This window comes from Telmatherina bonti (genome assembly GCF_933228915.1).
Source record: "Telmatherina bonti genome assembly, chromosome: 1".
NCBI classification, from domain to species: Eukaryota; Metazoa; Chordata; class Actinopteri; order Atheriniformes; family Telmatherinidae; genus Telmatherina; species Telmatherina bonti.
Window position 1 is genome coordinate 26,990,398 of NC_136619.1, and position 15,337 is coordinate 27,005,734.

Genomic DNA, 15,337 nt, shown 5'->3' on the forward strand with positions numbered 1-15,337 from the left:
TCAAGTCAAATCAAGTCCAGTCAAGTCAAGTCTTGAACAGTGACCATGTACAGCAGCATTAGTCACAGAGGAATATATGCATGGTACAGGATTTTAGTTCTCTAAACTAGTTTTCACTTGCTGTCCCCAAAACAAAATACACTTTAAAAAAAAATACAAAGCACATATAAATACATTTGTAGAAAGGTTAATGGGTTTTGACACAGTGGTACTGTACTAAACAGCTTTAAAAATGTAGTTAGGACAGAACAGGAAGTATTCTGTGTCAATAGGCAATTATATCTGAGCAGATAAGAATTATATATGATGTTTCCCAAGGTTCCATCCTGAGGCCTCTTATATGTAACATCCACATGCTCCCACTGGCGCAGGTCTTAACCAAGAACATTAGTTACTATAGCTATGTAGACAAAATTTTTATGTTATAATGTCACCATGTAAACACACTGAGAAGATAATGAATGACTGGATGTGTCTGAATTTTCTTCAGCTAAATGAAAACAAAAATGAGGTGACTGCCTTTGGAGCCAAAGAGAAACTACTAAAGTTCACCACAGAGCTTCATTCTATATACCTAAAAATACCAACCAGGCCAGAAGTCTGGCACATTTAGGGAATCACAAAGTCAGCCTACAATTGCCTTAAGAATATAATAAAAGTGAAACATCTGATGTCTCTGCAGAACCTGGAAAAACTAGTCCATGCATTTAGTCAGCTTGATTATTGTAGCTGTGTCTTTACATCGCTACATAAAGAGTCAGTTAGACACCTGCAGCTTATTCAGAACTCTGCTGCCCAAGTCCTCACTAAGACCAAAAAAATGGACCACATCAGTCCAGATCTGAGGTCTTTACACTGGCCGTCTGTCCATCAGAGAATAGACTTCAAAGTCCTGTTGCTGATCTATGAAACTATTTAAATCCAAGTTTAACTCTTCATTACCATCAGGTGGTGATAAATTGTACAACTGAATCACCATAAATGAAGAGGTTAAAGATCCACCTGTTATCTGCTGCAACTGAATAGCTTTTATTTAAAAGTCAAAATTTATTTAAATTTAAAAATTTATTGCTTAAATAATTCACTCTAAAATTCTCTAGGTTGATTGGGGAATAGATGGAGGACAATTGGTCCTTAAGGTTAAAGCACATTAAGTTAGTCTGTACAGCTTATACAATCTAGTATCAACCTTTCAGGAATTCCCAGCATTCAGCCTGGAATGCAGGCACTAATGCAGCAACAGCTGCATTAGTGTATGTTCTATGGCATATTCGGCCCCTCTACTTTCTCTGAGATAAACATGTCTGCAGTGAAAAATGTCTTTGATCATTGAAGAAATTTGAGTGAATATTAATGTGCTTAGAAAAATAATTATGGCCACTAATGGGTAATTAATGACTTCATTAACTTTGAAGCAGGTTTAACAATTTATCAATGTGCGCGAAAACTTGCATTAAGAAATCACCCCAAGCAATTTACTAAATAAAAGTATCTGATTAGTCATGAGTATCTAAAAAAAAGACAGTATTCAGAAAAAATACATGACATTTATTCTTATTAGGATCAAAAGAAAATTTAAACATTCCTTTTGGGAATAAATGAAAGAACATACAACTGAAGCTTTTTGCTGGTTTCTCAGGAAAGAGATGCTTACCTTTGACCCTGAGGTGACATCCACTGCTGCTGAGGTCACAGCCTTGGAGGAATCTGTGACCATGCTGGGAGATCTCTGATTGGCCGCCGACTTGGACATACGGGACTCTATCCTGCAGTTGAGAGAACAACATGTAGAATCAGTAAGGCACACGATGATATTCCTTCTGAACTACAGCACTGACAAACCATGAAAGGGAGCCCAGCTCTGCGTTGAGCTTTTACATATAAAGGATATGACTATTTCCTGACTCTAACACGAGACCTGTCACAGCCAATGGTTTTGCAGTGGATGTACTAGAGGAAGTCCAAAGTCGCCCTGCAGGACTGTTTGGGCAGGGGTTCTTGCCACACTTTGGGACCCTTAATACAAACTGAGCATCATTTGAACACGACAGCCTATCAGACTATTGCTTCTTACATCTTTATCCTTCTAAAAGCAAAGTTGTTCCCGTCTTCTGATGGCTGTTTTCAGAAGGATAATGCACCATATCACAAAACTGAAATCATCTTAATCTGGTTTCTCCACAGTGAGTTCACTGTACTCCATTGGTCTCCATGGTGTTATTGTAAGTTAAAGATTGAAAGCTACCATCATTTCAAAATGATCAGAAAGTCTGATCTTGGAAGTGTTTCTCAAAGAGCTTTTGCCTTTCATACATATGGGCATCAAACCTTAGTCTGCAATTCAATATATTTTCTCAACTTAGAATGAAAAAAATGTCAACTCCTTTTGAATCGTGCGGTCAGCGCTGCTGTGACTAATAACTTCTAATCATTTAACTAAAGAGAGAAATATGAAGCGGCAAAGCACAACTAATTACTTGTGTCAATAATAGTTTAAATACAAATATTCTTCAGACAGCTGTGTGTAAACAGCATTCATATATACCACTATCTAAATAAATAGCAAAACTACCCCCTGTAAAATACTGTATTCTGCCATTTATCTTCATCAACATTAGGCCACACACATCACAAGCCCTACAGATTACTCTGAAATACTGACTCGAATCATTGCATCTTTACATGGTGTTACATCATGTCTTTTCACACACTTACATCAGATCCGCTGAAGAGAAAACTTGATTAATTTGATGAGAAGTTTGAACAGGAATGAGACAACGATGCAGAATAATGGTGTTACTTATGAAACCACTGAGTTTCATGCTCAAAGTAATCTACAAATGTAGCAGAAGGCGCTTTAATCTGCACTGAACATGAGCCTAGGTAAGATTTGCATGTTAGTAATCACTGCTTTCAAATGAACAAGCTTCGAAAGCAGGATTTTATCACAAAATCTTCGCTAGGATGTTGCATCTTTTGATTTGAATTGGAATTGAATTAAATTTATTAGAACCTCAAAAATGTCTTAATGTTTCTATACAGTCTGACACTAGCATGAATTTATAACAGATTTTCCATCCAGACATCCTGCAAACCGCCTGTAAAATTATACTATATATTAAGGAAATGTGCTGAAGCTACAGCACGTAGCCCACTATTAAAGAACAATTTCTGCTTTGTCAACAAAGGCATCGCTAACATTCATTCATTCATTCATTCATTTTCCGAACCGCTTATTCCAATTCAGGGTCGCGGGGAAGCTGGAGCCTATCCCAGCTGGCTTTGGGCGACAGGCAGGGTACACCCTGGACAGCTCGCCAGTCCATCGCAGGGCCGGCATCGCTAACAATAATTATATAATGTAGTGATGGAAGAACCTGCTGGAGGAATTTAAAAATGAGTATGTGATTAAAAAGAGACACGTGTCAGCATTTTAGATGTTTGCCAGTGCCAGCGTTCAATTAAATTCACACTCACTTTCAATGTTTATTTAAGCAGTTATGCCATTTTTCATTTTTTAACTCCTATATAAAGTGAGTTGGAGAATGGCATGATGAGCAAACAACCAGCTTTCATCAGTATTCGCTCTGACAAACATGCAAAATCACATACATTACTTCCAAAGAAGGTGTAAAGCTGCACAGCTCATATTATAACAAGTCCTTGCCAGAACTAAAGGAAACAATGAACATGAGGACACAACGTGACCTGGAAATAAAACCTAAATATCCTGCTGTGTACCATATGGAGGTCAACAGCAGCAGTGGCAGTATTATTTATTATTTTCTTTTGGTTTTTTTTTTTTTTTTTTTTCCATTATTTTTTAGGTTGCATCCAACTTCATTTTAGGCAAACTAGATAAGAAGAGGAAGACAGTCAAAGACTAAAGCAAAAGAAAAAAACCACTGACAAAATAAATGGAAAAAGAGGAGGCCTTTAACCTACAGTCATTGTACACTCACAACTTGGACTGCAGCCAGCATTTTTACAGGATGTGTCTGTCGTATCAAGGGGACGCTGCTGTTTTATGTGAAGCTTTCATACTGTTTACCACCACTGTCATTGGAACAGTTCCCCTGGAGATTTGTTGAGGCATGTGGATGAGTACAGCCATATTTCACATCACACAGTGTAGAGGAGGGAAATTCACTGGGCTTTGTCTTCCTGCTTCTCTTGCTATGATGGACATAAAACCTTGGTGCATTGGACATTTTCAAATCCTTTGTGGTAGGAGTGAATGTGAACAGTTAATAAATTAACCACACTGTAATAATCAATGACAGAGCCAAAGGTCTCATGCCAGTAAAGCACATGCTGATTGACCTCTCTATAGGGAAGGGCCTCCTGAAGCTCTTTCCTGCTCCTTAGTGTTCATAATCCAATTCAGACCTCCTGGGAGGACAGTGTTTCTTTTTAAGGCTGAACAATCCTACTTCCTGTTCAGATAACATTATATGCTTAATTAATCCTTTAACATTATGATGATAATGAACAGAACTACAACACTATGTAGTTTTGGGTAAGATGACCATGCATGCACACATAAAGCTGGAACATGTTATACTTACAAACTTACAGGTGCAAACATGGTGAAAATAAACAGAAGCAGATCTTGAGGAAACTCAGAAAACATCATAAACAGCACTCCACCAGTTTTACACATGGGCTAATTTACTTGTCACAGTGAGTTTTATTCTGCCTGTGAAAACTGATATTTTTGTGTCTTCTGAGCATGAAACAAAAAGCTGTGCAAATAGAGCTCAACAGATGACATTAACCCGGTATAGAAAGTCTAATCACATGTGCTGGTATGATACCATTGACCTGAGTCAAGATTCAGTGCAATCTGTTGGTTTTCCTTAGCTAAGCTATTATTTATTATGAATTTGCATGTCAGAGATTTATTTTCCCTGCATCTGCTGTGTTTTTGTTGGATTTTCCTGTTTTTTCATACCAGCAATAGGGTTGCATTGATGGCTTTATTGTTTCTTTGTTTCTTTCCTATTGATTGGCTTGAAGATATGCTTTAAGTTGTTGTCTGAAAAATTTATATAATTGGATGTAAATATAAAACATCACCCAAACTCACTTTAACATTATAAATTCACAGATTAACAAAATTGGGTGAAATCCAGTGCGAGATCCCAAAAACAATGTATAGTATATTGTCACATTTTAAAATGGTTTGTATTTTAACCCATAAAACCCAACGTGTCGTATATGATACAAACAGTTTCTCAGATATTTGGCATCTCTTTATAGTGCAAAATTATAGTGCAAAAGTGTCTATTAAACACAATCTGATTTTGTCTTTTGCTCCTTTATGAAACCAGAAAGCAGAAGATAACACAATAAAAAATTTAAAACTATCACATAGTTATAAATGGTAAATATTCCTAAAAATATTGGTACTCTTTTATTTTACATTTTGTTAAAGAGACAAATAAAGATATCATATTAAAAGAAATGGACTTATCAGATCATTTTTACATGGGTTGGGTCTTTATGGGTTAAGTTTCACAAATTAAATATTTGTAAAATTAGAAATTAGAAAAAGAAGTTGTGTCAGTAGAAAAAAAAGCATTAAAGCAAAGCACTGCCATAAATTTTCACCCTTAAACTGTGGACATAGACAATACTTTATTTACTTACTTAAGATACCAAAAGGGAAGCTATCATGATTTTAAATCTATCAGAAAAATACCCCTATTTTCTGTGTTCTGAAGCCCATCTGGAAGAGTTTGCTTATTCAAACATAGAAATAAGATGAAGCAAGTTTGAAAATTTAAGGGTCGGGGAGAAGCTGGAGTTTACCACAGTACCACAGGGTACACCCTGGACAGGTTGCCAGTCCATCACAGAGGGCTCAGAAAATGACATGACGTTTAGACAAAGCTGTGTGTTGCATACTGGTCTCTTGCATTGCTCAAAATTGTTTATCGATTTAGGAAGTATCAACAACAAGATTTGACTGTTTCGACTCAATTCTCTTACAAATCGCTTTTCTTTTTACCAGCCTTAGTGTCTTCTGATTCTATTTTTAATATGAAGAGCTTTAAAAGCTTACAACTGTCCTTTTGTTACTGTTAACAAAGTTTACAGTGAGGCAGCTCTAACTTTAAACCCACTTGATGGGATACAAATCCATGGCTTAACGGAACTAAACTAAAGATAGAAGACATTTTCAATAAGTGAATGGCAATGGAGCGTGCACAGGGTTTTGCTTTGCTCTTCAAGTACAGGTTTTAACAGTGAGAATGCAGAGGCCACATGCTCGTCTCTCTCCAAGCTTCTGCCTATAGTGGAATCTTTGCTATCCATGATCACATTACACCAGCCAGCTTAAATATGATCAGACAGCTGCCGCCTCATATTGTGCTCTAAACCTGCCATGCTGCCTTGATGGCTTTCCAGGATGAGATTCACATAGCAACATATACCAATAATAAATCCAGCTCATATACCATGACAGTATGTATGGTGGTGAATTAAAACACTGAAGTGCATCTCTTCCATTTAAGAAAAGAACAGGAGATCAGTCATGAGTATGTTGTACATACACTGAGTTGTTTAGCAGTCAGTCACATATGAAAGCAATGACTTTTTGGAAAGGCATGGATGTTGGTTTTATTTGACAAAAAGAAAGAGAAAAAAAAGCTTTGCTTATAATAATATTAATGCAGTGGTGAAGAAAAATCTGAGTTTATACTCGTGCTTTTTACCTCAACAAGGGTAAAAAGAAAAAATAGATGAATGAAAATAGTTTTACAATAACTATAAAGTAAGCATTAGCATAACTGGGAAAATCGACAAGTCAGACCGATGAGCTCTAATATGATATAATATGATATGCAAATGTCCAAACACACATGGGTGTGACTGTGTCATTACCACAGATTCTAATAATATCCAAAGTAAAACCTACTGAGCTTCCAAGATCCAAATCTGGTATAATATTATTGTAGTTATAAAAATCTTGACAGAAGGAGATAAATTTAGTTTGATTAAAAAAAACAAAAAAACTTGATCATCCCTCCTTGTTCTCTCATTATGGCTGTAGCTGATTAAATTTATTAGCATTTAATTAAAAACCAGCTGTTTCTTTTTCTACAAACCCAGGCTGATAAAACACATTCTCAGGAAGCTTAGGATATGCTTTATGAACAGAAAAGAGGGATAGTGACAGACTTAACATTCTTCAAATAGTTTCTCCATACATTTAGGTATGCAGTATTAAAACCAGCTTACTTGTCTTGTAGTGTGTATTCTGTGTTTTCGGGTGAAATCTGTCCTGTCACAGGATGCCGAAACGAAGTGGTCCTCAGGTTGTGGCTGCAGTGCAGAGACAGAAATGAAGAAAACCAGATAAGCATCATGCATTTCTGTTATTATACTGCGGTTTGCTGGTTGAACCAGAGGAAAAAGGAAATATCTAAGCCTACAATGATCCTCAAAGATCTATGGAAGCACCCTAGCCTGTCACAGCTCATATGCTTTAATACAGAATGCATGGCTCAGCAATCTTCCGCATCCACTTCAATGTGCTTTATTGATTTCAGCTAGATGGGGTTATTCGTTGCTTTAACTGGAGCATAAAGGTATGTTACCATCACATTATAGAAGAAACAGTAGCAAGTGATGGTGCAAATCTGAGTGTTCAAATTGTATAACATGAGTATTTCTCCTTATTTAGAGTCTATTTACATGCAACTAAAATATTAGAATTGGGTTATTTATTTTAGTTTTACAAGAGAGTAAAACAAAACACTGCTAGAATGCAGATTTAACTCACTTGTTCGTACCTGCTTTGTTCTGTTCAAGGTCACGGGGTTCAAAACTCCAATTACAAGCAGTGTCGCCAAAAACAGTAACTACTTTAGCCCTAAGCTAACCTTTCTTCTCACTACCTTTACCTTAAATTTAATGTATTGGTCTTTTCATCTCCCAGTCATGTGGCTTTGCTTCAGTCATTCGGTGTGCTGAGCTTTCCCTAGATTTTGTTTTCCCTATTTACCAAAAATAGCAGGAAGAGGAAAGGCCTTCAATGAGACTATCCTGGGTAAGGTGCTTGTCACTGGTATTCAGCACTGCCCTCCATCATAGCTCAAACTGTAACTCATCCCTAAAGACGCTGCAGGCTCTATATAGCGCAACATTTTAAGAAAAAATGCATTGACTGGAAATTCTGGGCTAATACTGATAAAGATTGTAATTTAACTAATAGTCAATGACAGTTGTCATTTGTTTTGTTTTTACTTGCAAAGAAACGATCAAATGTGCATTATAAAGAAAAAAATAAACAGGTTTAAAGTATTTTAGCTTTTTATCAAACTATTTTTGAATTAGTTCAAACTCATTCAGAGAAACACACATTCCCAGTCAAATGTTTGGACACACTTTTACGTTAGATTTGATAGGAAAGTGTGTTCAAACTTTTGACTGGTAGAGTATAAAAAATCTTTTGACCTTTCAAAGTGCTTACATGGTCCTGCATATGAAGTTTTTTTTATGTGAACATATTTTAAATCTTAATGTGGACAGACATTTGCATGATTGTTTAGTGCATCAGTTTGTCTGGCTTACTCAAAGCTCACTGCTCAGTTGAACAAGGCCTTTAGCATAATGGTCCTACTCCTGTTGCTGAAAACATAGCAGATAGTAATGTATAAATGCCGTATGTGTAGTAAGATAGTGACTGCTGCTGTGTATGATGCTGTCATGTCAGGTTTTTATTAGTGATGAATTTAACCTTTTTTGGATCTCTCTCCTATTCCACAGTCATCACCATATTTTTTTCTGAACATAAGCTATAAATGTCTGAGTTTCACCTTTTCTTGTGTTTTTTTTTTTCAACACAACAAAGAATATGAAAAATACACGTTTCTTGTTCAACATCATGCACACAGATACACACGCAGATAAACAAATGGCTGAGTGAAACATGTTTACACTATATTTACTAAACAATACAGAGAATTCTCTAAAGGACAGCTGTTGAGCTTTAATGCTATAAAGGCTCAGCATGACACAAACAGAAAACAGTTCCATGCTGCATCACCAGGCAGCAGAGAGAGAGGAATTAAACTGAGCCGGGTAAAAAGACTTATGAGTTGACATGACGGAAAAGTTCAGAGGGAATCCTACACTTGCAAAAAAAATAAACAAACATGACATCAACCATAAACAAGCTACACATCCATTCATGTACATTATTCACTCACGAGAACGTGACCTTATGCACTCAGACTTCATTCAATGTAAAATTCATCATTTGCTGAGCTGCAGTGGACTGATATAGGACACACAGCATCCCCTGTTAATTAGGAATCTGAATTCTTTGAGGCTTTTGTTTTTTGCCGCATTATTTCTGAACTATTTGTCAAGGAATGTGCAGCATCCCCACTTAGTGTACTAGCACTGCAGCACAGTAGGCCTATTTATTTGCAGAGTTAGCTTCCATTATAGCTTGTGCAAAGAAGCCATTCCTCTGGGAGAGATACGCTCCCGGTTTAGCCAACTGTTTTCTTGATAACAGAGGAGAAACAGTTTTGTCGTCAGAGATGTTCAAGTAGTTGACAAATTTCCTGTGACATAATTTCATGTGTGGTGACTTTGTATATCTGATACGCTGTCATCATGTAATTTAAGTTGTAACACTAAAGAAGCATGTGGTAAAACATATAGTCTGATTATAGTCTAATTCTTTCCAAACAAGTTCTGTGTGGAACAAATCACAAAGCTGAGAGAATTTTAATGCTAAAATAGGTATTTGGCCAAACCATTTGCAGGTTACAGTATACAAGAGCACTGGCAGTTGGGTCAAGCAGAGTTTCTGCTTCAAGACAGATAAAAGAAGACAAAGACAGGCTGCCATCTCTCCATGCAGATAGCTTCAATAAGGCATATCACAGTGCCTCCCTCCAATCCTAGCTGAGGAGAAAAATGATTGGAAGTCAAAACACCAGGCTTGTGACCACAATTTGACCTTATTCACAGACCCCCTTACACCAATAAATAAAAGATTCTATAAAAACTGAGCTCAGTTTTATGTAAAACAGACTTAACCAACTGCAAAAAGCAGTAACCTGAGAACAGAAAGGTGACCTGGTTTAGATTTCAGCTGGAGTTTTTCCATAGAAATATGGAGAAACCCAAGTCAAGGTGTTCTTTCTCGCTGTGCTGCAACAACTGGAGCCAAAGTCCACAGTCTCAACACTGTCTTTTTTTTCTTTTTTTTAAATAAAAACCTGTCCAAATTAAGCACAAAGTCCTGGGAGAAGGACAGAAGCAAGTCACATAAACTGCTCCACATATGCAAACTGCTTGACAAAAAACACCAACTGTTAGTGAAAGGTCACATCACCAAGGACCAGCTTGAACTTTAATTTAAATCCTTCATGCTGGGCATAAGAAGCATGCATACAACAAGCATATCTTTACCTCTATAAGCTTCACTGGATGTCGTGATGAAAAAGCCTCACCTGTTGTGAGATTTTAAATCATCGGGAATCATCTGGATTTTCTGTGCAGTTCATGGAAATCCTCCAGGAAAGAATGTGTCAGGTGAAAGATGCAGAGAGAGTGTCTCATAGCAGCTGGCCTCCACCAAGAACAGAGTGAAGTGGAGCCAGCAGGATGTGGGCTGAAGGGGGAGCTCTTAATCTCCACTTTTGCTGCTCACATGAGCTGATGGGGAGACTCATATCCTTACCATCATGTGAATGCCTAGGTGGATTTTTGGATCCTCCTCCATTTCCATTTTCTTCTCCTCCTGTCACTGCCTCTCACTGCCACTTTCCAAGAAATAGCTAAACATCATATCTTTTTTAGGATAATAAACATTACGTAGCTTCTGTTGGACATAATATGCAATACAGTCTGCTGCATCGGTCATTGATGTAATTGTGAGAAATCTTTCTTTAAGAAAGACTTTGTGATCTTTTCTGCACAGATTTTTTTATAGTGGTATTACTTTCTGAGTGGCTGCATTGTCATTTCACTTTAGCAGAAAAAACAAGGATGGGTTTTGTAAAAGTTAATCTTCAGCATTCCATGTAAAATATAAATTAAAATTGCAAACTGAATTTACAACTGTTAAGATAACACCTGAAAACATATGTGAACATGATTCCATGTCCACTTACATAGCCAAGACAATTCTTTTATTTTATTTTATTTTGCTTTAATTTAATTTAATTTAATTTAATTTAATTTAATTTAATTTAATTAATTTAATTTAATTTAATTTAATTTAATTTAATTTAATTTGTTTGTTTTTATTCCAGTCAACTTCAGTAAATGTTGATGTATTTAGCTAAAGTGTAATAATACCCCAACATACAGTTACAGAATACAAAAATCATTCAATCAGCAACATCCTTCCAACTTCACAGCTGTATCAAACATAAACAACCTTTTCCACTCCCCACTTGAACCTGCAAACAGTCAGAGGGCAAAAGCTTATCCCAGTTAAGATTGGGTAACCTGAACAAGCAGCCAGTCCATTGCTGAGCTAACATACAGAGAGAAAGTCAACAATTCACATCAGCAAGAATTCATTCCTAACTTGTCACATACTGATACTTGGTCAAGAATTCTTGTTTGTGCAGTATTCACCTTACATGGAAGAGCAGCTCCATCAGAGGCTATGGCTCTTCAGCACTGCTGGCCAAGAGTAGAATCCCAGCCTGGGGCCCTTTGCTGCATGCCATGACTCCCCTTACTCTCTCTGGCCACCATTCCTGCTGTATTACTTCTCAATAAAGGCCACTAGTGCCAGCAAAATCTAAAATTCTATATATATAAAAAAAAAAAACTTTTCTCTAAGAATGTCCTGACGACTTAATTTTACAATTAACTGCAATACTTGAACACTTAAATAATTGCAAAAAGACATTCAGGTCCTAATATAATAAAATATGACACAGGGAGCTCCTGACTGTCAGTAAGTCTTTGGTTTACTATACATCTACTTATGCAATAAAGTACTGAAGGTTGGGCAGATTCAGTGTTGGCCTTGGTTAGGATTATAAATGCAACATATCTAGACATTAAAATCGGGGAAAAAAATAAAACAAATGCTAAACCTTACCAGTGTTTTCCACTTTAAAGATATGTCCTATTGTTGTTTTGTTTAGGGAAATCCTGCATTTGTCCTTACAGTTTTACTCTTGGTGAAGAAAAATACTAGTCTGTGTTTTCTAATTCCAAGAAGAAACAATCAGAATGCTGACTCATTCTGCAGACCAATTCAATCAGCTGTATTAAAAGCATCATAAATTTCAGGGAGTTATTACGGCAGTTATTATTATGTGTTTCTTCAGAATCTAAAGAATTAGGCAACAACAAACCAAGGAACTGCAGATACACACAAACAACAACTCAAAAGAGTAACTACAAACTGTTGCTGAACCTTGTAATAACAGTCATGCCTGTGCTGCACAGGCGATGTTAGGGTCGGGTTAGTGATGTGATGATCATCCAGAAAAAGCAACAAAAAAACTATCCCAAGACCAGAAGAAAAAATACACAACCAGTCAAAAGTTTGGAAACACTTTCCCATTAACTCTAATGGGAAAGTTGTCCAAATTTTTAACTGGCAGTGTAATTAAGCTTTTATCACAGTGGTTATGCACAGTTTTCACAAAAAGTAAGCCATTAAGTAGATAAGCCTTTAGCAGGAGGATTTTTAGATGATGGCTGGCCTTAATTTGTTGCATAAATGAGTTCTGCAGCAGCATTGTGTGGCTTAATTTCCATGGCATTTAGAAAAAAAAACTATTTGGGCAATCAACAAAATATTCCACTGTGTCTTGGTATAAAAAAAGAGAAATAGAAACTATATTCTGGCTGACTGAATTTTTCTAGTAATTGTCTTTATTGTTACCATCATCTTTAGTCTTTAGAAGTGCATTACTCCCAAGCTATGTTGACAGTATGGGACTGTTTTGCAACCCTCCTGAAAGACTGCTCACTCTTTACAAATATCTTTAATCTAAAATAGATAAATGAGCTGAGAACCCAGAAAGACTGTTTTAAACAGCATCGGGCAAAAAAAACACTCAAGCCAGCCCAGAGTGGAGCACAAGCAGGTGTGCAGACATGCCAGTCTCTAAATCCCTTGCCAGACAAAGGGGCTGGCATGAAGAGAAAGAACTGTCACCTTATTAATATTCAACACATGTTGATCTGACTCAGCACATTTTGCTGCAGTCACAACTGCCCTTTAGACCATGTTGTTGCACAACAACAGTAAAGCAACAGTATATTGTATTACAGGGAATATAGAAAACCTGAGTTGGACCACGAATTATGAATCAGGGGGCGATGGAACACTATCTGCTCTGAATTGTTCTTTGTAGAATAAAAAATATTTAGTTTTTGTTTTCTTTTTCATTCTTTCATTTTTGCCCACAAATATATAAGTCATCTGTCAAACCATCAACAGCTTCAGCTGTTCAGCCATTTTGCTTTTTCTTTCTTTGTAACCCACCAATATTCACAGAAAGTGACACACCTCCCAAACAGCCATTAGAAGGGTGACAATACATAGGTTTATATCGATTTAATGGTCAAAGATTCAACAGCGTTCATCCAAACTGAAAATACGGTCCAGACATGGCATCCTTCTCCACTGAATAAACCTAATATTGTATCATAATCATGCTTGTGATTTACATTTCCAATAACCATGTCTAAATATTTTGGTTTTGACGTCACACTGCCAAAGCCTAATACAAACAACAGTTGCTGAACCAAGTGACAAGTCAATAAAACCCTCACTGATTGGTCGTAGTGCCATGCAACAGCAACAAAAGTTGAACATTTTTCAGCTTTCTTGAGTCGCGTTGCAAGCTCTCACGTGCACAACTTCATGAATTACGGCAAAATTTCACATGCACAAAGTAGCATTTTTCCAAGCGGAATGTATGCACAGACACTGTCTGAGAATAACAGATTAATTATTTTCAAAGGGTTTTCATTACCAACACCAGAGTGCGTTTCATTTATTTCACTATAGCACAAAGCCCCCTAAATGTTAAAACATCAATATATATCTGATTTCAAAGTTGTGACATTTAATCTTGCAGGTAACATCCAGTCTTTCAGCAAAGACAAGTTGCTGAGGAAAAAAAGCATCAAAATATGACAATGTTATAAAGACATCATTAAAGCTAGCAAAGGTTTATTTAAGCTCAAGCCTATGGATGTTATCAGTGGGGTTCATCGGCTGATTCTAAATTGTCTGATAAATGGACAAATTTGTATAATCAGTCGAACATTTTCCAGTAAATAATTAAAAAAAGAATAATAGTTGGTGTCTCTCTTCTAAAACAGCTCAATGTGATCAAATTTAGTACATCAGTTTAGATAAGAGAAGTTATTCTTGGCTTACACACAGAGCAACACACAATATCCCATAAAAAGTGTAATATTCCTCCATTTGAATTACACACACAAGAAGTTTTTTGGTTTCTGGTATTAATTTGCACACACATGTTGTCAACCATGTTTTGAAAACTGTATAAAAGACACAAAATAACATGTTTACATAACATAATGATTTTCATAAAGAGCTCAAATATTTCAGCTACACATTATATTCAATAGCTTAATGGTTACAAAGTCTGGAGTCTATCTCAGTCCCAAGAGCCTTTTGACATCATAGCAAAAGCTATTAACCAAACATCTTTTAACTCTGTCAGGATATCATGCAGCTCCATGTCGGCGCATAGTGAGCAACAAGAAACAAAGATCTGACTTCAACAGCATTGAATCTTTAGTTCAACTATAAATGTATGGTGTTCATTGAAACACATTTCATATTACAATAGCATAATAAAAGATATATTTTAAACAAAACATAAATTATTATTTATTCAGCTCAAAATTATTAAGTAAACATAAAACTATGCCACAGATGGCAGCTGCAAAATGACTGAGCAGCAGTCCACTATCCACATGACAGGATTGTGAGGAGGAGCACAATGACTATCACCTTGAATAACTGTGACATGTAATAACCAGAAACTGTGGTCAGATGGATGAAGACAAGTGACATGCACTGAGAGAAGAAATTTAGCCATAATAGCTGAATCACTGGGCCATCATAGTGTAAACATCTGCAAAGGGAGATTGATGTGTCAGCACTCAGAAGGTCAACACTAAAGGCTACTTGTCTTCTTCCTCTCTGTTTATACACACAGCAAATAACCCTGCATAGCTTTAGTATGTTGCTTTAAAAATAATGTGTTTATTGCTTGTCAAAATACTGTCCAACCAAAACATACTGTCCAACTCTGTGCCTGAAAACAATGTAGCTTTAAGATGAACAATA

The 15,337-nt window shown here is 36.5% G+C and overlaps 1 protein-coding gene across 1 annotated transcript in view; it reads right to left on the minus strand.

Annotated features, from left to right (window-relative positions):
• The window catches only part of plekha7b (pleckstrin homology domain containing, family A member 7b), a gene marked incomplete at both ends in the record, with an annotated part of 75,872 nt that overhangs the window by 34,580 nt on the left and 25,955 nt on the right, over positions 1 to 15,337 (minus strand). The window contains 2 exons of the mRNA XM_079246088.1: positions 1,655 to 1,766; positions 7,249 to 7,332. Of these exons, the coding sequence (XP_079102214.1) occupies positions 1,655 to 1,766; positions 7,249 to 7,332 (196 nt within the window). The remainder of the gene's footprint in view (positions 1 to 1,654; positions 1,767 to 7,248; positions 7,333 to 15,337) is intronic.